At 41.0% G+C, this 25,422-nt stretch overlaps 3 protein-coding genes and 1 non-coding gene across 5 annotated transcripts; all 4 read left to right on the top strand.

The window, feature by feature from the left end:
• The first annotated feature begins 18 nt into the window (after positions 1-18).
• On the top strand, positions 19-100 carry Trnas-gcu. Its single transcript has one exon. It is a non-coding gene; the product is annotated as a tRNA-Ser (tRNA).
• Positions 101-2,973: 2,873 nt separating this feature from the next.
• Positions 2,974-8,019, top strand: LOC5502360. Its single transcript, XM_048723097.1, has 2 exons — positions 2,974-3,414; positions 6,816-8,019. The coding sequence occupies exons 1-2, from the start codon at positions 3,306-3,308 to the stop codon at positions 7,544-7,546; spliced, it is 840 nt and encodes a 279-aa protein (XP_048579054.1). The 5' UTR covers positions 2,974-3,305; the 3' UTR covers positions 7,547-8,019.
• Positions 8,020-11,261: 3,242 nt separating this feature from the next.
• Positions 11,262-20,290, top strand: LOC5499251. 2 transcript variants are annotated; one of them, XM_048722940.1, is made up of 8 exons: positions 11,262-11,419; positions 14,618-14,770; positions 15,135-15,285; positions 15,724-15,822; positions 16,356-16,531; positions 16,661-16,903; positions 18,376-18,679; positions 19,822-20,290. In XM_048722940.1, exons 2-8 carry the CDS (start codon positions 14,630-14,632, stop codon positions 20,061-20,063), a joined length of 1,356 nt encoding a protein of 451 aa, XP_048578897.1. In that variant the 5' UTR covers positions 11,262-11,419; positions 14,618-14,629; the 3' UTR covers positions 20,064-20,290. The 2 variants fall into 2 exon arrangements, with proteins under 2 accessions (XP_048578897.1, XP_048578898.1); XM_048722941.1 differs by having other exon boundaries at positions 11,262-11,415.
• Positions 20,291-24,210: 3,920 nt separating this feature from the next.
• Positions 24,211-25,422, top strand: LOC125560618. The gene has a single exon (XM_048722422.1). The coding sequence runs from the start codon at positions 24,211-24,213 to the stop codon at positions 25,420-25,422; it is 1,212 nt and encodes a 403-aa protein (XP_048578379.1).

Below are 25,422 nucleotides of genomic sequence, written 5' to 3' on the forward strand. Positions count from 1 at the left end.
CTTTGTCAGTATGTCATTGACGAGGTGGCCGAGTGGTTAAGGCGATGGACTGCTAATCCATTGTGCTCTGCACGCGTGGGTTCGAATCCCATCCTCGTCGAGTTTTCTTTTTTTTAATCGTTGATTTCACTATTTCTTTTACGCTTTCCTGGATTCTTTCATTTCAGTCTTTTCATGTTTTTTGTTTTGTTTTTAAAATCTAAATCTCGCTTACTCGAAGTCATGTCTATCTTACTATTTTCAACGAGAATGAAAACCCAGAAATCACGTGACATTTTGCGGGTAAAACTTTGCCTTTTGCGCGGCAAACCATAACAAAAAGCGACTTATTAATCAGCCAGACGGTTTCCAGTTAGAAAAAACTTATATATTTTCATTTACAGTATTCATTCTATGATGAATCTCTGGCGTGATGGCGCAGCCATAGTTATGTGTTTTCCCCCCATAAATTTGCCACTCAAAAATAAGTGTGATATATCGTGTTTAGCTGTTGGTTGTGTTTGACAAATAGATCTAGTTTTTGCGTGCGTCTGTCCTCTACTAGATGCGCAGATGACGTCACAGCGTGTCCTGAAGAAAGTACGCAACAAGAAGCAGTCGAGTGACTGTTTCTTATGACACACTGTGACGCCTTCTACTCTGTACATCTATTAGAGGATAGACTCAATGGGATCAAAACAATGGGATCTATTTGTTTTATACAACAATTTTAAAATGTTTTCTTACGTTTCAATCTTGTTCTTGTGAGCGCACGCGCATGGTCACCCTTGACCACTTGCGACCCTGCGACCCTTGACCAATCAAAGCGCGCGATTTACGAGTGTAGTTGTATAATTTCTAATACCCTGTTGTCCTTGGCCTGTTATAAAGCCCTGCTAAAATTATTCCTACTCACAAAATAGCGATGACAGAAAGTCTACGACAGCGCAAAGTCAGATATTCGGGCGCTGCTACCTTTAGCGCGCTAAAAAAATCTGACGAGTACTGCGCCTTCGTCGACTTTTCGCCGGTGTAAATCTTATGCGATGTGAGCACTGCTAATACAAGGTGTAGGAGCCTGCGAGTGTTGGCTAAACCCGCGAGCACTGCGAGTGTTGGCTAAACCCGCGAGCACTTCGAGTGTTGGCTAAACCCGCGAGCACTTCGAGTGTTGGCTAAACCCGCGAGCACTGCAAGTGTTGGCTAAACCCGCGAGCACTTCGAATGTTGGCTAAACCCGCGAGCACTGCAAGTGTTGGCTAAACCCGCGAGCACTGCGAGTGTTGGCTAAACCCGCGAGCACTGCGAGTGTTGGCTAAACCCGCGAGCACTGCGAGTGTTGGCTAAACCCGCGAGCACTGCGAGTGATGGCTAAACCTGCGAGTGTTGGCTAAACCCGCGAGTGTTGGCTAAACCCGCGAGCACTGCGAGTGTTGGCTAAACCCGCGAGCACTGCGAGTGTTGGCTAAACCCGCGAGCACTGCGAGTGTTGGCTAAACCCGCGAGCACTGCGAGTGTTGGCTAAACCCGCGAGCACTGCGAGTGTTGGCTAAACCTGCGAGTGTTGGCTAAACCTGCGAGTGTTGGCTAAACCCGCGAGTGTTGGCTAAACCCGCGAGCACTTCGCTTGAGGAGAACATCCGGGACTCCTAGTACTGTGGTAGTCTTGGATAAGTCGCTTATATTTTAACATATCTCAGTTGTCTTGTGTTGTTTCAGCAGAAAAAAACGACATATCAACGTGCGCGACAGAGCGATGGCTCCCAGAAGACCAAACGCGGCAAAATGGACTCTATTCACAGCTTACTTAGCATGATGACGACATCACTATGACAACGCATCAAATCCCAGGAGTACCTCAGGTTCCTTTGTGTTGTACAGTGCACCAGATAGCGGTGCTAAGGCCGAAATCTTCAGCCTAGCCGTAAAGCTTTAAGCTGCCATACGACGTTTCAGCGCATGTCTGGAAGTATGGTTTTTACATTTAATCTGATATGGTTTGATCCCCGGCCATGAAATTTCTCTTTCTTTTTTTTTTCTTCTTCGTTCTTCTGTTACCAAACATTTCCTATGGCTTTTTTTTAATATTCTTTTAATAACCCGATCAGCCTAGTTCCAATTGCTCTATCGGTCCTCTAATTCTATTAGTTTTAACTAATAAACAAAAAACCGTGAGGAGGTGAGGGGTCTGAGACTAGCCTACCTATACAACGAAAGGGAAAGAAAATTCACTGTGCCGTCACGACTTTTGCTCACCACAGGAAAGCCGACCACAACACCAGCAACAACACCCACACAGGGGCTGAGTACCCGAGTCCATCACTCCGATTTTACCCTCCCCCCGCCCTCTCCTTGCTCACCTACACCACTGCAGAGTACATCGTGCCGTGTTGACCATCAAGTTCATCTTCGTTCTTCTGTTACCAAACATTTCCTATGGCTTTTTTTTAATATTCTTTTAATAACCCGATCAGCCTAGTTCCAATTGCTCTATCGGTCCTCTAATTCTATTAGTTTTAACTAATAAACAAAAAACCGTGAGGAGGTGAGGGGTCTGAGACTAGCCTACCTATACAACGAAAGGGAAAGAAAATTCACTGTGCCGTCACGACTTTTGCTCACCACAGGAAAGCCGACCACAACACCAGCAACAACACCCACACAGGGGCTGAGTACCCGAGTCCATCACTCCGATTTTACCCTCCCCCCGCCCTCTCCTTGCTCACCTACACCACTGCAGAGTACATCGTGCCGTGTTGACCATCAAGTTGACAAAATGCTCAGTTTTGATTAACTAGATGTATTATCAGTTTAAAAAAGAAAAGATACACAGTGGCGCATGGGCTTTCTGGGCATTGCGCAATAATGCACGTTGTTAGGAAAACGACGAAAAAAAACCAGTTGCATTTTATAACTGGGCTACAACAGGTATCCCAGTAACAATAAATAATAGCTAAAAAAAGGTATTCTCTTGACGTAAAGCTGAGAGATGTGTGGCGCGCGCAAGGAGATTAAAAGATCGAGATAGGCCGCCTGTCAATACGCATGAGAGAAATTTAATAAGAGCAAGCTCAGGAGTTAAGACTCCCGTCTTTCTAGCTCCCACCACAGAGTTATCAAACGAACTTATCGCGCAGAAGGTCACAGCTTTTGCGCAGAACGTCGAACGGGAGAAAAACAGCAACAATTCCCCAAATAGCACAGGACTAAGAGACACCCGATATAGCGGTTCCCAAAGAAATATTGTCTGTGGCTTTCGGGAGTCGAGTCTTTTGACGATAGATGTACAAGGCAAATTGTCATTGAGTAAAGAAACCAAACAGAAAATGGGTCGCAAACCGTGCTTGTTGTCGTTGGGAATTTCCTTACTGTTTGTACTATGCGCAAGGGTCTCTGGAGTATATGGCAGCCGAATTTCGACTCAAAATCTTCCAGGTGAGAGAGATTTGTGTCCAGTTTGACTCCATTAATGGATTGAATAGTTATTAATAGCTATATTATCGTTAATATCTCAATTACAAGAGCTTAGATTGGGAATACACTGCGGTTTTTTAATTCTTTAAAAGAGGTATTTAAGGAGAGTTAACCCCGGACTCTCATAACCACCTTACGTTTAATTTCTAATAAAGGTTTTGCCACTGAAATCAACTTGCATTTTTTCCTAGGATAAGAGAGGTATTTGGATTTGTAAGGGTATCTTCACCGATTAAACGTGATACTAGCCAGGGCTTTTGGCGTAGATATGGCACGCGAGATAACCTGAAACGATATTTCCAGATGAGCACAGCGTTCAAAAGATACAAGAATTGGGGAGAGCTGCTGGCGTTAAAAAACAAAAAAAAAATGGAAGAAAAAATAATCTAAAAGTAAAAACGCGAAAACATAATGAGGATTGCGGTATGTTAATAAAGCAAAATACAGATTTTCGGAGCCTTTTTGGGGCGGAACATTTGGAGCTGTTAAAATTAGCAGCCCATATTCAATTGTATCATTCCAGCATTCCGGCAGAGGTTTGACTTAGCACCTGAATTGCAGCGCTTAAAAGTGAGGAATGACTGCTGAATGGGTCATGACAACAAGAGGCGGTACAGGCATTCTCTCGGTGGAGTTGGCAATCTCTCGGGTATCCCTCGGGGTGGAGTCGGGTATCTCTCGGGGTGAAGTCGGCTATCTCTAGGTGAGGTCTGGTATTTCTCGGTGAAATTGGGTATTTCTCGATGAAGTTAGTTTTCTCTTGATGAGGAATAGTATCTCTCGGTGAGGTCGGCAATCTCTTTTCCGTCTCTCGGTGAAGTCGGTCATCACTCGTGCATCTCTCGGTGATGTCGGCTATTCCTCGTCTGTCTCTCGGTGATGTCGGTTATCTCTCGTCCATCTCTCGGTAAGGCCGGCAATCGCTCTTCCGTCTCTCGGTGAAGTCGGTCATCACTCGTACATCTCTCGGTGATGTCGGCTATTCCTTGTCCGTCTCTCGGTGGTAGGTCGGTTATCTCTCCTCCTCTCTCGGTGAGGTCGGGTATCTCCCGGTAAGGACGGCGTATCTCCCGGTTTAGGTCGGCCATCTTTCGGTGAAGTCGGGAGTCAAGGAACGACCTTAGAATATAAGTAACTATGATATACTATAACTTGTATAATAAGTGCTATTGACTTTTAGGTTAGACTTTATTAGTCGATGTTTTCGCTATGCGCCGAGTTGTGTCTGCCACACCGTTTTGTTGTTTTGGCCGCGCACGAGCTGGGAAAGACGAGGAACAAAATGACAAGATGGCATCTCATCCCCATGTCCCCTGGCTGATGGACGTTCATTGGCTCAAATTTTGCTGATATATGTCTATCACGGCAAAAAAGTCCGCGTTTTCTGTTCGGATAATGCGAGGAAAATTCGCAGAAAACGCAAAATACCTTGGCATTTTCCTCGAATTATCCGATCGGAAAACGCGCGTTTTCCTCGGCATTTTCCTAACAGTTTTCCAAGTTTGGAGTACGTGCCGTTTTCTTTAACGTTTTCCAGAATGGGAAAATTCAGGAAAATGCGAGTTTTCCCAGCGTTTTCCTTCTGAGGAAAACTCGCGTTTTCCCAGAAGGAAAATGTAAGTTTTCCTACTTGATCATTGTAGGATCATTCGAGGATAATGCGCGTTTTCCATACAGGATTATTCTAGAAAATTCCAGTTTTCCCAGCATTTTCTCTATAGGATTATTCAAGATACTTCGAGTTTTCCCAGCATTTGCTAACAGGATTATTCGAGTTTTCGAAGCATTTTCCTTTCAGGATTATTTCTTCAGAATTCGGGTTTTCTCCGCTCTTTCCCGCTGGATCATCAACCTTTTACCTTCCTCTCTCAGAGTTGTCTATGTATTTAAAGATAACCAACACATTATGTTGATAAAATTCAAATTTATTTAACATGTCACATCGTATCGTAATTTTACAACATAGCACATAAATAGTTTCTTGTAAACGTTCCCTGCTTAAAATCCTATCTACTATAAAAATAGTCTCATACTTTGAATAAACAGCATGTCATTAAAATCGTTTATATTAAATAACAGCTTGTAATCGCTCTCAAATAAATAAGTATTAAAAACTATTATAAACTATTATAACTCGCAAAAACAATTGGAACGTAAAAGAATAAGCGAAGAAAATGCGACCAAACGGTGTTATTTTACGGGTTTAATTTTCCATGCGTTTTCTGGTCAGAAAATCTTTGGATTACTCGCGTTTTCCTTCTCGGTAAACGCCGGTAAGACGCGATGGATTTTTCCATAATTTCCCTACCAAGGAATATGCGAGGAAAATGCGACCAAACGGTGTTATTTTACGGGGTTAATTTTTCATGTGTTTTCTAGACAGGAAAAACTTTTTGGATTACTCGCGTTATCCTTCTCGGTAAACGCCGGGAAAACGCGATGGATTTTTCCACATTTTCTTGCTAAGGAATAAGCTAGGAAAATGCGACCAAACGGGGTTATTATACGGGGTTAATTTTCCATGCGTTTTCTGTTCAGGAAAAGCTTTGGATTACTCGAGTTTTCCTTCTCGGTAAACGCCGGGAAAACGCGATGGATTTTTCCACATTTTCTTGCCAAGGAATATGCGAGGAAAATGCGACCAAACGGGGTTATTTCGGGGTTAATTTTCCATGCGTTTCTAGTGAGTAAAATCTTTGGATTACTCGCGTTATCCTCTCGGTGAACGCCGGGAAAACGCGATTGGTTTTTCCGAATTTTCCTACCAAGGAAAATGTGAGGAAAATGCGACCAAACGGGGTTATTATACGGGGTTAATTTTCCATACGTTTGATTGTCAGGAAAAGCTTTGGATTACTCGAGTTTTCCTTCTCAGTAAACGCCGGGAAAACGCGATGGATTTTTCCAAATTTTCTTGCAATGGAATTTGCGAGGAAAATGCCTGGAATGTCTCAGATTAACGGAGCCTGAAAATGTGAGATTATCTGATGTGGAAAATGCGAGGAAAACGCCATGGAAAATCTCCAGTTTTACAAAGACGGGAAAATCCAAAGAATATTCAAGATTATCGCGGATTTTCTATACGTTTTCTCACATAATAATGGAAAACACGGACTTTTTTTGCCGTGTATGCTATGCCATTTTTATATTTTTATTTGTCGCTTAAAGAGATTGTCCAGAATATATTTTCCATATCAAACAAATTATGAGATTGTTGATTTTTGCTGATATATGTCTATGCTATGCATTTTTATATTTTTATTTGTCGCTTAAAGAGATTGTCCAGGAATACATTTTCCAAATCAAACAAATTAAGCATTTTAACTTGCATTATTGACCTTACTTTGGAAGTCTCATTTCAGGAAAATATCCAAGCTTACCAAGTCACGAGGAAACTGCAGAAAAGCTGACAAAATTCTTTTTCCGCTCCGACCACGGCCCTCGTAAACTTGTGAAGAGACAAGCATTGGCGACGTTTTTTGACATTATGTACATTCTCGACAGCTCAAGCTCTGTCAGTGACTGGGAATTCCAGCGAGCTGTTCAAGCGATACAAACAATGGTGGCAAAATCCAAACGAGATAACCGCCATGCCGTCATCACCATAGCAACTCGCGCCAAAACCTTCATGAATTTTAGCTCGCGAGCGGACGCTGTTCGAAAACTTCGCGGGATTTCTAGAAGTGGCGGGAAAACAAATACCCAGGATGCTTTGGAGCTGGCTTTTCAAATGTTCACAACGTCCAAATATGGTTCTACGCCGGGAGGTCTGGCTCGAGTTCTGGTTGTGACGGACGGCAGGTCGAATATTGAAAAACATCGCACTGAGAGGAAGGCTTTCAAGTTGAAAGCGAATGGAATCGAGGTGTTCGTGATTGCAATCGGGGATTACTTAGAAGGGATGGACGAGCTGGCGAGAATGGCAAATACGAAATACGCGCACATGTACCGAGTGGAGGACGTAAAGGGACTGGCACGAGTCGTCAAGCTCATTCCCAGACTCCAAGAGAGAGAGGCGACGAATTACTATGGTGGAAGACCGCCGATAGAAGGAAACGCTGCATCGAACGCAAAGTTACAACGTCATCAGTAAAAGAAAAGGGCAAGCGAGTACACAGGGAGGGGGGGAGGGGCACTGTGTGCGCGGGAACCCCTTGGCGCCAATAAGCGGATTATTTCTTCTTTTAGATGACCCCCCCCCCCCCCCCCGAATCGTTGGTACGCGCCAACAGTGCAACGCGGTCACAGTGTAGTACTTTTTACAAGAACCTTTTTTAATAAAAATGGCCAAGTTCAAATAGCATAACTAGAAAGACTACAGAGGAGCTGTAGAAAAAAAAAAACTAGATTGTCTGCGTAGGCGTCGTAAGCTATGAATTTCAAACGCAAGGTTGATAATGTGCGCTGTACGATATTGTATGCTCGTGAACATTCTTTTCAAGCTGATGTTGATTTTTAGCAAGGCTCGAATAGCAGGGACAAACCATTTCTTTCTTACAGAGATGCGTTGTAGAATGCAGAATCAAATCGTATTGATGACAGAAATTAAAATATTATAGCTTTTTATCATTTGTGTAATATTCTTTTTAATGTATGGACCCCCTATCGGCCCCCGAGATTTCAATGTGCTCCAAGTTTTCAGCTTATGCTCGCATGCCGCCGCAAATGGTTTGGCCGTGACTTGATTCATTTTCGACTTGCTTGCTGCTCGATATTTATTTAAAAAATTAAAAATGTTCGGTCTCGCATGAGAAAAAAAAAATCCGCGGTGCTCATTCATGCACACAAGTAGGGCCCCCGAATGGTCTTTTGTGAACACTTTCGAGCTTGCGAGCATTATTTTTAGGCGGAAATGAGAAGGCGAGCACGGCGGGAAAAAATTGCGCGAGCATGCGAGCACATCGAAATTTCGGGGGAACATTCGGGGGCCCTACAAGTGTTCGCCAAGGGCCTGTACTGAATTAGGATTAGAGAATGGCCGCTCATTAGAAATATAAAATACGCAGTGTTTGAGTGACAATATTGAAGAAAATGCGATTTGATTTAAGCCTTGAACTAAACTGACAAAAGGCCCCACACCCTCGATGAAATTGCATTCTACTTCTTGGGGTGGAGAATGTACATGCAGGGGCGCTATGATTTACACCAAGTTCACTTTAGCGAGTAAATTTCAGGAAGTACACTTTAGCGAATACACTTTATCAAGTTAACTAAATTTTAGCGAGTATACTTTAACGAGCACACTTTAACGAGTACATTTCAGCGAGTACACTTTAGCGAGTACACTTTAGTGAGTATACTTTAGCGAGTACACTTCAGCATGTACACTTTAGCGAGTATACTTTAGCGAGTTCACTTAAGCGTGTATACTTTAGCGAGTACACTTATCAAGTTAACTTAAGCAAAAATACTTAAGCGATTGCACTTTAGTGAGTCCACTTTTGCGAATACACTTTAGCGAGTACACTTTAGCGAGTCCACTTTAGCGAGTACACTGTAGCGAGTACCCTTTAGCGAGTACACTTTAGCGAGTACACCTTAGCAAGTACACTTCAGCGAGTACACTTTAGCGAGTCCACTTTAGCGAGTACACTTTAGCGAGTACACTGTAGCGAGTACACTATAGCGAGTACCCTTTAGCGAGTACACTTTAGCGAGTACACTTTAGCGAGTACACTGTAGCGAGTACACTATAGCGAGTACCCTTTAGCGAGTACACTGTAGCGAGTACACTATAGCGAGTACCCTTTAGCGAGTACACTTTAGCGAGTACCCTTTAGCGAGTACACTATAGCGAGTACCCTTTAGCGAGTACACTTTAGCGAGTACCCTTTAGCGAGTACACTATAGCGAGTACCCTTTAGCGAGTACACTTTAGCGAGTACCCTTTAGCGAGTACACTATAGCGAGTACCCTTTAGCGAGTACACTTTAGCGAGTACCCTTTAGCGAGTACACTGTAGCGAGTACACTATAGCGAGTACCCTTTAGCGAGTACACTTTAGCGAGTACACTATAGCGAGTACCCTTTAGCGAGTACACTTTAGCGAGTACCCTTTAGCGAGTACACTGTAGCGAGTACACTATAGCGAGTACACTTTAGCGAGTACCCTTTAGCGAGTACACTATAGCGAGTACACTTTAGCGAGTACACTGTAGCGAGTACACTTTAGCGAGTACACTATAGCGAGTACCCTTTAGCGAGTACACTTTAGCGAGTACCCTTTAGCGAGTACACTGTAGCGAGTACACTATAGCGAGTACACTTTAGCGAGTACCCTTTAGCGAGTACACTATAGCGAGTACACTTTAGCGAGTACACTGTAGCGAGTACACTTTAGCGAGTACACTTTAGCGAGTACCCTTTAGCGAGTACACTTTAGCGAGTACACTTTAGCGAGTACCCTTTAGCGAGTACACTGTAGCGAGTACACTATAGCGAGTACACTTTAGCGAGTACCCTTTAGCGAGTACACTATAGCGAGTACACTTTAGCGAGTACACTGTAGCGAGTACACTTTAGCGAGTACACTATAGCGAGTACCCTTTAGCGAGTACACTTTAGCGAGTACCCTTTAGCGAGTACACTGTAGCGAGTACACTATAGCGAGTACACTTTAGCGAGTACCCTTTAGCGAGTACACTATAGCGAGTACACTTTAGCGAGTACACTGTAGCGAGTACACTTTAGCGAGTACACTTTAGCGAGTACACTATAGCGAGTACCCTTTAGCGAGTACACTTTAGCGAGTACCCTTTAGCGAGTACACTGTAGCGAGTACACTATAGCGAGTACACTTTAGCGAGTACCCTTTAGCGAGTACACTATAGCGAGTACACTTTAGCGAGTACACTGTAGCGAGTACACTTTAGCGAGTACACTATAGCGAGTACCCTTTAGCGAGTACACTTTAGCGAGTACCCTTTAGCGAGTACACTGTAGCGAGTACACTATAGCGAGTACACTTTAGCGAGTACCCTTTAGCGAGTACACTATAGCGAGTACACTTTAGCGAGTACACTGTAGCGAGTACACTTTAGCGAGTACACTTTAGCGAGTACCCTTTAGCGAGTACACTGTAGCGAGTACACTATAGCGAGTACACTTTAGCGAGTACCCTTTAGCGAGTACACTATAGCGAGTACACTTTAGCGAGTACACTGTAGCGAGTACACTTTAGCAAGTACACTGTAGCGAGTACACTATAGCGAGTACACTTTAGCGAGTACCCTTTAGCGAGTACACTATAGCGAGTACACTTTAGCGAGTACACTTTAGCGAGTACACTATAGCGAGTACACTTTAGCGAGTACACTTTAGCGAGTACATGTACAGATTACTATGAGGGTAACCTTTTAAAAATAATCATCTTGCGCTATTAAATTATTTGTTATTTGTTGCGCAAGTCTGATAACATAGAAAACTCTGTCAATTTCTTCGTTCATAAGGTACTTGCACCTGTAAAAAATGATGGCGCGCAATTAAAAAAATACTACTCAACTGGTTTTGGATAACCATCTATTTTTCATCTATGCTATTCACTTTTCTTTACATCAAAAAGTTCTCTCGCTAAAAGCGAGTCAAAACTCGCAGTTTTTGTGGATGTGAATCATTAATAGCTTTGCACATTTTTCAACACTTAGATAAGGTCATGCTTGTTCAACATCAAAATGTAAGTTTACTTAGTATTTAAGCGAAAAAGGTCGAATGTGGACCCAGTTATACATCCATAAGTGCTCAAAGCCCTCACGTTGTCCCCACACCACCGGGACCATGGGGGTTGTTTTCTTTCCCTATTCCCTCCCCCTCACGTTTTTCGTGTCTAATGGTGTATTACTGATGGTCCGTTCCGGTTTCATCATCGTGTAAGCTAAGTAGCTCATCACGCGATTTGGTTGTTATTCGACGCAAGCCACCAAGCAATCCGACGAATAACATCACAACCGATACAAATTCTCAAAAGTAGGTAAGTTAAAAAGGTTTTTTAGTCGCTTAACAATAGGATTTTTGAGCAGGCTTGCGTAGCCCCATGTTCCTGAAGTAGAGATTTCAATTTCGCAAAAGTAAAACATGTATATTGTAGTTTCGCAACGTAAAACTTAAATTGTTTTCTTGGCGTCAGGAGAGTTGAAGTAATAACAGATCACAGGCATTCCATACGACAAGATAAGAACTGAAACAATAAGTAGAGTAAAATCTATTACTCCTTGAATAGTCCTCAGGTATAGAATCGCAGATTATTTAATTTGGTTTAAACTAACAAAGCGATAATTCTTAACTTGATATCTGTCGAAGATTATTTGAATACTTTATTATTTATTTCGTTAAAATATTGTTGATATTTACCCTTCTCTAAACATGTCATGTTTTTTTTATTTATTATCATTTTGGTGGAGTCATTATTTGGTTGTTAAGCAGGCTGGAGTGAAGTAGATTCCTTAGGATATTTTCATTATCATTACTTCCATGGGTGAATAAGTTTGAATAACAAATGATAGCGTGTCACTCTAAGACTTGTAGAGGTTTGATTGGCAGTTGTTGATAGCGTGTCACGCTAGACGTGAAGAGGTTTGATTGGCAGTTGTTGATAGCGTGTCACGCTAGACGTGAAGGGGTTTGATTGGCAGTTGTTGATAGCGTGTCACGCTAGACGTGAAGAGGTTTATTGGCAGTTGATAGCGTGTCACGCTAGACGTGAAGGGGTTTGATTGGCAGTTGTTGATAGCGTGTCACGCTAGACGTGAAGAGGTTTGATTGGCAGTTGATAGCGTGTCACGCTAGACGTGAAGAGGTTTAATTGGCAGTTGTTGATAGCGTGTCACACTAGACGTGAAGAGGTTTAATTGGCAGTTGTTGATAGCGTGTCACGCTAGACGTGAAGGGGTTTGATTGGCAGTTGTTGATAGCGTGTCACGCTAGACGTGAAGAGGTTTGATTGGCAGTTGTTGATAGCGTGTCACGCTAGACGTAAAGGGGTTTGATTGGCAGTTGTTGATAGCGTGTCACGCTAGACGTGAAGAGGTTTATTGGCAGTTGATAGCGTGTCACGCTAGACGTGAAGGGGTTTGATTGGCAGTTGTTGATAGCGTGTCACGCTAGACGTGAAGAGGTTTGATTGGCAGTTGTTGATAGCGTGTCACGCTAGACGTGAAGAGGTTTGATTGGCAGTTGTTGATAGCGTGTCAAGCTAGACGTGAAGAGGTTTAATTGGCAGTTGATAGCGTGTCACGCTAGACGTGAAGAGGTTTGATATGTGTGTCACGCTGAGATTTAGAGCATCATGCTATGACGTGAAGAAGTTTGAAGAACAAATGATTGTTATGTCACGCTAGATGTGAAGAGGTTTGATTGACAGTGGATAACGTGTCACGCTGAAACTAATGCCTAGTGCACACTAGCAACATAACAACATAACGACATGGGCGCGCACACTAAGTTAAGCCCGACATAACGACATGGACATAAATGACATAAATTTTTCTCTTAAGTCGTTATGTCCATGTCGTTATGTCGAAGAAAAGAATTCGCGCGCCCAAGTCGTTATGTCGATATGTCGCTAGTGTGCACTAGGCATAAGTGAATCATGCTATGATGTAAGGAAGTTTGATTGACGGTACTCAATCTACAGTTTAAGATCGGACTAATTGCAACACAAGGTTTTTCAACGTTTTTGTATTAATTAGGTCCCCTTTACATACTAAAAGCCAAAAAAAAAATCGGAGCACGCAAACACCCAGAAAACCACATCGAATTTATTTCCCCGTACAAGGCTTGTATAAAAAACCACAGGGTTCCCAAATCATGAAAATCAATAAAAGAAATTAATAATCAAATTTATATCACTATAAATGATAAGAAATATATATTTCTACAAGATCTGGACAGAAACCAACGTTATCTGATATAGCTTATCTGTTTTGGGCAAAATTCACAGTGTTCTAGCTTAGCTATGGGTATTTGTTTGAGAGGTAAGTTTCTATGCTTGGTATATTTTATGTATAGAACTCAGGTTTGGATATTTTTTTTTGGGGGAGGGGCTAATTTGAGAAAAAGTCCTTATCGCAAATGCTTATTTTAGCATATTATGCCCTTCTTTTTACCCCTCTTGTACCAGGTTTGATTACTAGGCCTTGGAGATTCAAGGAGTATGATTGTGCAGTCATAGATATCATACTGTATGGAAAATAAATATTTATATTTGGTGATACTTCAGGCCCATTTTTTTCTCAGTGCCTATTGCACAGAGTTTGTTTGTTGTCTTTTTTATAAAAATGGAATAAAATTGATTTGATTTAATATGCAAAACTGAGAGTTGAAGCTCCCTTATAGAAAGATTTTGTATGCTTGGGCTATAGAATTTAGGTTTGGTTATTTTTTTTTGGAGGTAAGTTTCTAAGCTTGGTATATTTTATGTATAGAACTCAGGTTTGAGCAGGATATTTTGCTATTTTGGTCACTTTTTTGCGATGCGACGTCTCGCTAAAAAAACAAATTCAAGTTTCAAACTCCGCGCAGCCATTATGAATATTTGCATTATAAGTAGGTAAATCGATATTACCAAAAATGGTAATGTGCTGCATTGCTGATATTTAACTGAATTGACCTGGATTGCGTTTTATGGTTTGCAGTCTTCTAGTACTTACTGGCATCCTAAGAAGGGTACAAAATTAAGTTATCCCCCCCCCCCCCTTGCTTGGCATATTAAACAATATTGTTTTGAGAACTGTCGTCTTTTTAGCTCGGTCGGTCAATCCCTTAAAAGGACATTACATTCCAATAGCTCTTATTGGCTTTATGTCACCCCAGAATTGTGCATGTCTGTCAACGTTATTAACGTGCAGGAATTCGTTTTTTCTATGTTCTATTTTGAAGGCCGCCATTTTGAAAATAGACCCAGGACCCCACTTGTCTAGGATATCAGAGGTTTCCCGCGCTAGATAGCCTACTTGTAGGCTTTGATAGTTTTTCCGGCACGAAAACCCCACGGCCGCCATCTTGGATATCCAAGATGGCGGCCATGGTATGCGAACTTCCTGTTTTCGGGGTTTTCGTAGGCTACGCGCGAGAGTCCAAGACTCTTTGGCCATTAAAAAAACGACAGCCAATGATTGGTGAGCAAAAAGCCCCAACGCGCGGGTGTTTACTGTATATCTTATTTGCTTAGATCAGCACCATCATGGCGGAAGAGATCGAAATGGAGGTGATTGAGCAAGTTGTTGAGCAGGCCGTGGAGCAAGCCATCGAGGAGGCCGTCGAGGTTCAGGTCGAGGCCGCGGTAGAGGAAATGGTGGAGGCAGCCATAGAAGACCAAGTCGAGGTACGTGAGCTAGTAAAGATAGGGGCTACCTGTTGTAAGTTGACAGCGCGCGCTCTAGATTAAGGCCGCGGTCGATAAAGCAAATCTAGTAAAGCTGGAGGCTACCTGTGATAGTGTTGTCCACAAGAAAAAAAAGCGAAGGGGAGGGTGAATTCGGATATTAGACATTAGACATTAGACATCAGACATTAGACATCAGGATATTAGAGGGAGTAAGGGTTCTGAGGCTGAAGGCAAATTATAACAGTCTGCTATATTTCATATACACTTTGTGTATATGTAATGGGTCATCATTATAAGCGTCTTGATCATCTTATTGGTCGCATCACTCACTAAAATATTCCCCTTGTCCCACATGGACTAGAATGTGGTGGAGAATGCGGTAGAGGAAGTGGTGGAACAGGAAGTCGAGGAGGTCGTGGAACAGGAAGTGGAGCAGGGAATCGAGGCTGCTGTTGAAGAAGCTGCAGAAAACGGATTCTGGAGAAATATCATCACTACAAACATCCTGCCAGGTATCAAGCAGGCTATGCCAGCCGCCATTTTTTATTCCAGGGAAACCATCTATTAGGAATTTAAGTTCTCACATCTAGAATTGTTTCATACCTCGAATAAAGTGTGTTGCTAAGAGTACTACAATTATGTGGGGTTTGAAGTTAACCTTATGTTTATTCCAATAAGTCGGTAAAATTTTGTGACCGAAAAATAACGGTTTTACAAGGTATTAAGGTAATTAATAAGATACCAAGATAACTGTAATTTCAAAACGAGGGGTGGGTCCATATACAAACTAGCTGTGCCACATTTCATAGATGCTTAATGTTTGAAAAATGTGTTGACTTTTGCAATGCGTCATTGTTGTGGTCGGTTCCTTAAGTCCTAAAGTCCCTGTTGTTTGTTATTGTGAAATGACAATAATACAATTCTTCTGTAATTTGCCTTTGTGTTTTCAGCCATCATAGCAGGCGTCGTGGCGGGAGTTTCATCGGGCTTGATCATGGATAACATTCACAAGGCTGAGGAAAGTGGTAATTGTGACGAAAAAACGAAAGGTAAGATTCCAATACAAAGTGACAAGGGCGGATCCAGGAGGAAGGGGTCAATCGGTGCCCCCTCCCCCATTAAAACAAATGTCCTGTACATGTTGTGTTATCAAAACAATATATACGCGCATATGTTGTTTTACAAGCGGATAATACTTTGTGTTGTTATTCTGTTGTTTTCATTAAATCGTAGTCTCTCAGGAACTCAATAACTTGACTCAATAATATTCACTATTTTAGTGGATGTTCTTGTTATCCTATCTATTCTATCTCCAATAAATGAAACGCGACCCCGTTAAAGATATTGCTACACCATAGTGCACAATTATTTTCCGTCTTCTTTGCTATTCCGAATCTTCTAAAAGCAGCCCTGTTTCTTGATGGCTAAGAATCTGTAGTCCCTTACAGTACAGATAAATCGCTAAGACTTAATTGATTATCAAATCTTCTTTCCAGAGACTAACCTCAAAAGTTTTATTTAAAGTGTGGCGGATGGCCTGTAATATCACAAGTGGGTAATACTTTACCTTTGTTTTCTGCAGAGTCCATGAAAGCTGCTTCCAAAGTATTGCAAGTTGTGAATAATATCACTGCCCGATGGAAGGAGCGACTCGAGCAATACGAGAAAACCAGTACAGGGCTTGGAACATTCCAGTACAAGGGGGAGGCAAAGGACGCCGGGAAGACGATCGGCGTACTCGTCACAAGAATGAAAACGGTATGCAGGGTTACAAGAATGAAAACGGTATGCAGGGTTCGGGGGGGGGGGGGGGGAGGGGGGATGGTGACAATGGTAGAAGTGATAGGGGTAAGCATGGAATTTTCCTCATCGTTTTGTTTTCCACAGGAGCTGGAGGAGGCACAGAATATTGCAACACAAAGCACAGCGAATGATTCCTGGGACCAGAATATAGATACTTTCATGTGGCGGACAGCAAACGCTTGTGAGGACCTACTCGCTGTGTTCACTGTCAAACAGACCGGGGATCAGCTCCAGCACCTGGATTTCCCTCTCGATTCGGACGAGGCTGAGTTGAAACGCGTGCTGGATGAGCAAATGCCTGGATATAAAGAGATCATCAAAGCAGAGGTATGTTAATTGTTTAATTCGAAAATAAACATAAAATTATTACAATAGGATTGGGGTATTAGAAGCAAACAGGGAGGGTTTTATCATTATGAAAATCATCCTCATTTTCAACACCCCTATCATTGTCTTTATCAACAATAACAAATCATCAATTATTACAATTGTCAACACAATGTATCGTCATCATCATCAAATGTCATCTTCTTCTTGTACTGTACCATGACAAATCATCAATTATTACAATTGTCAACACAATGTATCGTCATCATCATCAAATGTCATCTTCTTCTTGTACTGTACCATGACAAATCATCAATTATTACAATTGTCAACACAACGTATCGTCATCATCATCAAATGTCATCTTCTTCTTGTACTGTACCATGACAAATCATCAATTATTACAATTGTCAACACAATGTATCGTCATCATCATCAAATGTCATCTTCTTCTTGTACTGTACCATGACAAATCATCAATTATTACAATTGTCAACACAATGTATCGTCATCATCATCAAATGTCATCTTCTTCTTGTACTGTACCATGACAAATCATCAATTATTACAATTGTCAACACAATGTATCGTCATCATCATCAAATGTCATCTTCTTCTTGTACTGTACCATGACAAATCATCAATTATTACAATTGTCAACACAATGTATCGTCATCATCATCAAATGTCATCTTCTTCTTGTACTGTACCATGACAAATCATCAATTATTACAATTGTCAACACAATGTATCGTCATCATCATCAAATGTCATCTTCTTCTTGTACTGTACCATGACAAATCATCAATTATTACAATTGTCAACACAATGTATCGTCATCATCATCATATGTCATCTTCTTCATGTACTGTACCATGACAACTCATCAATTATTACAATTGTCAACACAATGTATCGTCATCATCATCAAATGTCATCTTCTTCTTGTACTGTACCATGACAAATCATCAATTATTACAATTGTCAACACAACGTATCGTCATCATCATCAAATGTCATCTTCTTCTTGTACTGTACCAAGACAAATCATCAATTATTACAATTGTCAACACAACGTATCGTCATCATCATCAAATGTCATCTTCTTCTTGTACTGTACCATGACAAATCATCGATTATTACAATTGTCAACACAATGTATCGTCATTATCATCAAATGTCATCTTCTTCTTGTACTGTACCATGAGCTCCCCGAGCTGGGTAACCACCCCTCACGTCATCGACGTAAAATAAATTCTTGTAAATAAAATTTTAAATTATTGTTATTATTCACTATTATCAATAACAACGTCATCATCTTCATCATCATTATCATCAACAACAAGGTTATCATCATTATTATCATAATAAGCATCAATATAATCATTACAATAAGGTTAAATGTAATCTTAATTTACAGCAACAAAGCATACTGTATTACTCCTGACTGCTTTTGCTCTACGAATCACTAGCTTCAAAAGCATCTCGACAGTGCAGTGAGCTCCATCGCTAAGAAAAAAGCCACCACAGCCGTCAGGGCCTTGATCAAGCCCCCTATGACGTCACAACTGAAGTCATCATTTAACAAAGACGTCAAACCAGATATTGTGACGTCAGCCAAAGAAGCCGCGCGTGCGCAGACGACAGTCGTGATGAATCACTATATGTCTGATATCAACAAGCACGCGGCGATTCCTGTGTACGGCTTGGCCACTCTCAAGACGTGGATGGAACATCACGTGGCGCCTACGGCTAAAAAAGAGGCTACGCAGAAAGGTTTGTGACGCCATGTTGTTACCATAACAACCACCTACCACGTGACTAGACAGTATAACATCAAAATTGTTGCCATTTTTTATCGTTTCTTGTTCTTCTTTTTTAAATTTTTATGCCTTTTTTCTTCTTTTTCTTTCCTTTTTCTTTATCATAACAACCACGCACCACCACCATCATCATCTTTTTCATCATCATCATCATTTTGTTCATTACAACCAGATTCTTATTAAAATGCGCAACCACCATCACCATCATCATCTTTTTTCATCATCATCATCTTTTGGCATTATTGTCACGATTTCAATCAGTACAACCAGAATCTCATTAAAATGCGCCACCACTACCATCATCATCATCATCATTTCAATAAGTACAACCAGGATCCCATAAGCAGGTATAGTCATCTGTATTACATTAATTCCACGACGCTCTCAAGGACAAGTCTATGTTTAGATGCGCACGCTCGGGTTGTATTCACGGCGGCGTTAGATGCCTGTCACGCGCGCCTTAGTGGATTTGCAAAAAAGTAACTTACAAAAAAATAATCTGTATCTCACAACTTTTATTGTCATAAGATTATATTCATGTCGGCTCGAGTTGTATTCATGGCGGCTTGTTGTCACTTGAGTTTGAGAATACTTTCTTGTCTTTTATTTCACAATCTTCTTATTTTGACGAAAAAGGCTTGTAGGCGAAACGAACATGCTTGTCGTCGAACTGGTTTGTCGGCCAAACCATCTGATATTGTAGGCTCTCGGACGGTCCAACTGGTCGAGCACGAGTGAGGCGAGGCCGCAGAAGGATAATATCCTGTGAATCATCACCATCAACATCTCCGTTGTCTTCATCATCAGCGTCATCGTCATCAGTACAACTTAAAATACCATTGAATACTTTTTTTCATTCTTTTTGCTCCGAAATTGGTATGGATTCGGTAGTCTTTTTGTTATCTCCAGGACTGACCTCAAATTTACATAATCCGTTTTATTATCATAACCATCATTTCCATCATCATCATTTTCATCACCATCGTTTTCTTCATCATCATTTTTATCACCATCGTTTTCATCATCATTTTTTATTATTATCATTTTCCTCATGAAAAACTTCATCCTTTAAAAAATACCCGTCTTTTTTTACAGCTTTAGAAGCAGCAAACGCCACGCTCCAGTTACCACCTGACCAGGTTAAGATCATGAAACTCTCCAAAGACGCCCGAGAGAAAGTGATGCGGGAATACAACACTAAAATCAAGAAAGTCGCGAGAGACGAGGTGGAGAAAGTCATCCAGAAACATGTGTGGAAGAACGGGAAACCCGATAATACGAAGAATTTGGCGTATGCCCGTAGACAGCAATCATCTAACTCCTGCTTGATATTGTAGAAATGAGTTCTACTGCCTTGTTAACTTGTTTATCTACGGTTAAACAATTATCATCATCAGCCATTTTCTTGTTATTGTTTTTCTTCCTTGTAGCAATCGTTTTTAACTATCAGTAGTTTTGCTTCTTTAGGGTTCTCTGGGGCTTGCAGTTTTTCCTTTTATTCTTTTTTACCATTCTATACTTTTTTTTATTTATTCTTATATTAAAACTAGGCTTTTTAGAAAAAGGATTCATCTGATCAGGGTACTATTATGACACTATTGCGCGATCGATTGGATGTTTTAGTCCAGTCAATCTGTGGTTTCAGGTGGAACTAATTGCAATAGAATTTATATCAACACGGATTTGGAACAAGTGATATAACCTAGTTGACATAAAAGTCTCCAAAAATCCCTTTAGTGGAACAACCTGACATATCAAGAAAACGTTGTCGTTTTTGGGGGTCTGGTACCGAGGAATCTTAGTTTCTTTTCAGATTCTTTCTCCATTGACTAAAGATGGTGATAGTAACCGTTTAAGTTATAAAGTTTACGAAGCACCTGCGGTACGGGGCAACCTTAAAAATGACAAGAATCATGCAGTTTTTCCAAATAAGGAACATATTAGTTTCCTTATATGAAAGTGGTCGCGTTTGGCAAAAGCGATATGAATATTTTCCATGAGTCGGAGCAAAACCACAGGGTACCCGCGTCGCTATAACGGACAAAAATCTATAAAAAAAATTTCATCGATTGACTGGACTATTTATGTTTTGTCATCTCTCGTTACCAGGCTATCAGGAGCGCAAAAATATCAAAAGTCAAACTCCCGATTCGCATGAGATTCTTGAAGAAAGAGAAAGTATTAAAAAAAAGTTGCATCACAGGAATTTACTGCGAAATGGCTTCCTGTCGTGACATACCTTACAAAGAGAGAAAAGGGATGAAACTCTTTTTACCTGCGCTAGAAAACACGCCAGAAAAATTCCTTTTTTTGAAATTTATCGGCCCAAAATTCGTACAAAACTAGAAGAAAGGTGGCTCTTTTACTTGATCATGTCAAGAATCAAAGAAACACGTTCTAAACCCCACAATACAGCATCTCGCAAATCCTTGATTTTCTGCCGCTATTCTGCCGTTTCATGCGAAGCACATGCGGACGGAAGTAGATGCATCAATGAAATTTTACTTCCGTTTGCATACTAATAAGCGAATCGCGCCAGCCCATGCTTGCTTCTCTCGCCTACGATGTTTGATTGAGACAACTCTTGAAATAAAAACATGTAAGTTTGTACACTTCTCTTTGTTTCTACTAGTCTTTTTTATTAAATTTGTTTGTCGAAAAATATTTTATTCCTGTTTTAAACCTTTTTTAAAACATATTCTATGCGGTACTTTTAAGAAATGTTTCCGAATTTGTGTTTAGGAATGAACATTCGTAACAGATTGAAAGAGAGCCGAAGCCATATTTGAAGATTTAGTGGCTCTGTTGCCGCCGTTGAGTTTTTCAAAAGGTGACGTCACGCTTTGAAATTACTTCCGGTAATTTCACTTCCGTCCGCATGTGCTCAACACGCTAGCGGCAGAAAAATTAGCCAGAGTTTCATCCCTTTTCTCTTTTTGTAAGGTATGTCGTGACAAGGAAGCCATTTCGCAGTCGAGACGACAGCCGTTAGACCGCTAACCAATGAGACAAGCGCCAGACAGCGCCAGGCAGACAAGCGGCACATACGCAGTAAAACAACAACGGAACGCGGTTCGGAACTTTATTTAAACCGTAGAAAGGCTCCGAAAAAAACTAAAACTGCTCAGACTGTGGAGGTGAGCTCTCTGTGGGAAAAGGTTCGGAACTCGCCGCCGTTCGTGTGATAAGTTCGTAACAGAGCTTATACTATAGACATAATTAGTTGATGTCTGCGTGGTCGGACGTGTTCTACAGAGCTCCGTCAATTTCTACCAAAGACTATTGAAATCAAGTGAAAACACTACGAGAAATCATATTTTATTAAGCGGGAGGACATCGTTTTTTGGACCAAGTCGTGGCTACGACTAACGTAACTGATTTAGAAAGCATTTTATACACGATTTTGCAGAGACTGTAGAGACCAGAGCCTCAGACGACATTTTCTACAGCTATATTGGAACTCCTGGTAAACCACAACCATTCTTGCTCTTGATGCTCTTATTTATTTATACTCCTAGTCGTTACTGTGCTTTTACGTGCGCTCATAATTGATTGCTTTACCTAAGTTTGTCAGTTTCTTTTAATACCCGTCTATTTAATTTTCCCGCCAAATACTTCTTGACTTGTTTGTACGCTCTGGTGATCAACAAAGCTTTGTGAGCTGCCTAGGCAGCCTGTTTGATAAAGTCTATGCTTGTGAGGCTACACTCTTTTGATTGATTCTTTCTCGTTGCCATTTTCTGATTGATTTTCTGTGTAATTTTATTTTCATTTTATTTTTACTAAACTTAATTAATTCACCGCCCTAGCAATATTTGCATATTTGATTGCGTTCCTACCGCATTGTTCTTTTTGAAAGTCAGCAATCCAACAATCCAAGCAAGCCAACAATCCTCAAATGTGAGGGGCAGGCTGTAATTGGTAAAAGTAAAGTGCGTCACACTCACTGTGTTTTCACCGTACAAAGTATAGGTCTTGTACATTTACAAATTACTTATTTGTACTTTATGTTATTCATCTGCGCGCTAATTGCTGAAAATTGCAAAAGTACGTACATAAGTACAAAATAAAGTTAAACTAAATGTATAAAAGTTTACAAACGTTAAATGGATAAAAAACAACTAATTGAACTAAAGTAAATGAACCAGTTTGACAGACTTTATAAAATCTTATTTATATTTTAGTTTTTAATAAGTAATAACAAAGTATATAATAAGAAAGTAATTTTAGTCAAAACTTCTTATTTTCTTGAAACACCCAATTTCCATCATCAAGTACAAATATTTTTTCTTTCTGGTTTCTGGTGCGCACAATGAGGAGCAGCCTTGCACTTGTTTTCTATGTTTTACTTATGCTGGTGCTGGCGTCTTCGAAAGCGCCTGTTTCCTCCGAGGTTCGATGGATAGGACATTGCTCCACTCGACCGATTTTCTGTTCAAGAGTACGAATCAGACGACAGAAATGCCCTTGCATGTATTATAGCAACAGGAGTGCCACCTTTCACCTCCCTCTTGAAGGTGACCTAGTTTTCAAACTGAACCCTGGACCTGAGAACAGCCCCATTCCAACAGTTGTTTCATCTAACTCTAAAGTTCGTAGTTCTACATGGACTCGGACACGAAACGCTCGTAATCTTATTGATACTCAACAGTCGCAGCTAGAAATGAACAACCCTCAGCACCTTCATCGAACATATAACTTTTCGATGATGAACAATGTAAGGCAACCCATCCCTGTTCTTGTCAATAACTATCCAGCAAATGATAAACTGGTGGAGTCTCAATCTAAACGAAAATCGGTGAGATCAAGTAATTTAATCCCGATCCCTATTGTCAATACCAACAAAGATAATATAAACAAAAAGATCAGACTGCGTCTGTCTCACCTTGATGATGTTAGATCAGCAAATAATAAAGCTCCAACTATAAAAGACTTTACGGTGGACAATGCCATAGATATATTGGCAATCACGGAGACGTGGTTTAAGAATGGTGATTACAATTCTGCCGAAATGGGTACCCTTTGTCCTACAGGATACCGTTTTCTTCACAGCCCAAGGCTAAATGCAAGAGGTGGTGGTGTTGCACTGCTCTTTAAAGATCGTCTTGAAATCAACAGCCGGATTTGTGAACATTTCAACACGTTCGAGTTCATGGATGTGCGGCTTCGTGATTCTGTCCAGCTCAGGATTTTTGTTATCTACAGACCACCTGAATCCACATACACATTGTTTTTTTGATGAGTTCTCGATTACTGGTGCAGGTTCTCGCTGAGTCTAATGGTCAGCTGTTGTTCATTGGTGATTTCAATCTCCACATGGATGATGCTAATGACAGATAGGCTAAAAAGTTTTCCAACACATTAGATGCATTCGACCTAAAGCAGCACGCCAAAGGCATAACGCATAAAGATGGCCACACCCTAGACCTTGTAATAACTAGGTCTGATGATGACATCATCAAAGGGATTTCTGTCCGGAACCCGATGATTTCTGACCACCATGCCATACACTGTGAACTTGACCTTTGCAAACCACAGTTTGCGAAGAAAGTTGTGAATTTCAGAAAGCTTCGATCGGTTGACATAGACCAACTTTCTGAAGACCTTCTCAACTCTGAACTTTTTCAAAACCAACAAGTGAATATTAATAACCTGGTTATAAAGTATGACAACACCCTTAAGGCACTGTTAGACAAGCATGCTCCACTAAAGGCGAAACTTGTTACCATCCGCCCAAAAGCTGCCTGGTATACACCCGAGGTCTCTAAGGAAAAGAGAAAGAGACGGCGCTTAGAGAGGAAATGGGTTTCCACTGGTCTCCCAACTGACCGTGCTAATTATGCTTACCAGTGTGGGGTAGTCTACAATCTTATTGATTCACTAAAGACCTCATACTACACATCGATCATACAGGAGCATTCTTTGGATCAAAAGGTTCTTTTCAAAACCATTAACAAACTTCTTGAGAAGAAGTCAGTTCAATATTACCCAGTTGCCTTCTGTAGTGAGGTATTAGCCAACAACTTTGCTGGTTTCTTAAATGAAAAAATATCTAAAATCCATCTAGATCTAATGGAACAGCAAACCATGGTTGGCCCCAACCCTTATTGTGACCATACGTGTACAGTAGAAATGAGTGAATTTGATGTAATTTCGGAAGATGATGTTAAAATCTTAGCTCACAAGCCTATATCGAAGTCTTGTAATCTTGATCCTTTGCCGGCCTCCCTCTTAAAGGGATGCTTTAGTACACTCCTTCCTAAAATAACCAGGATTGTTAATGCCTCGCTTTCATCAGGTGTAATGCCTGATCCAATGAAAGTTGCTGAACTTCACCCTTCATTGAAAAAGCACAATGCCAATCACCTACTTTACCCTAACTTTCGTCCAGTCTCTAACCTACCGATGGTTTTTAAGGTGATCGAAAAAGCTGTTGCTGAACAATTGACAAAGCATATAGTTAGCAATAATTTGGATGTTTCCCTCCAATCTTCTTATAAGAAATTCCATTCCACGGAGACAGCTCTTATTAAGGTGCTGAATGACATCTTATGTGCCATTGATGGTGGAAACTCGGTATTGATGCTACTGCTTGACCTGTCGGCGGCATTTGATACCGTTGATCATTCCATTCTTCTTTCACGTCTCTCATTGAGTTATGGCCTGACTGGCAATGTTCTCGCTTGGTTCCGCTGA

This window comes from Nematostella vectensis, chromosome 15, assembly GCF_932526225.1.
Source record: "Nematostella vectensis chromosome 15, jaNemVect1.1, whole genome shotgun sequence".
NCBI lineage: Eukaryota > Metazoa > Cnidaria > Anthozoa > Actiniaria > Edwardsiidae > Nematostella > Nematostella vectensis.

Bases quoted from the DNA above. Each gene is read 5' to 3' on its own strand.
- LOC125560618 (XM_048722422.1), top strand. From the start codon at position 24,211: ATGATTTCTGACCACCATGCCATACACTGTGAACTTGACCTTTGCAAA.
- LOC5499251 (XM_048722940.1), top strand. From the start codon at position 14,630: ATGGCGGAAGAGATCGAAATGGAGGTGATTGAGCAAGTTGTTGAGCAG. The intron at 16,532-16,660 runs GTATGCAGGGTT...TGTTTTCCACAG, and splicing joins TCGTCACAAGAATGAAAACG to GAGCTGGAGGAGGCACAGAA. The intron at 16,904-18,375 runs GTATGTTAATTG...ACGAATCACTAG, and splicing joins AAGAGATCATCAAAGCAGAG to CTTCAAAAGCATCTCGACAG.
- LOC5502360 (XM_048723097.1), top strand. From the start codon at position 3,306: ATGGGTCGCAAACCGTGCTTGTTGTCGTTGGGAATTTCCTTACTGTTT. The intron at 3,415-6,815 runs GTGAGAGAGATT...GTCTCATTTCAG, and splicing joins TTCGACTCAAAATCTTCCAG to GAAAATATCCAAGCTTACCA.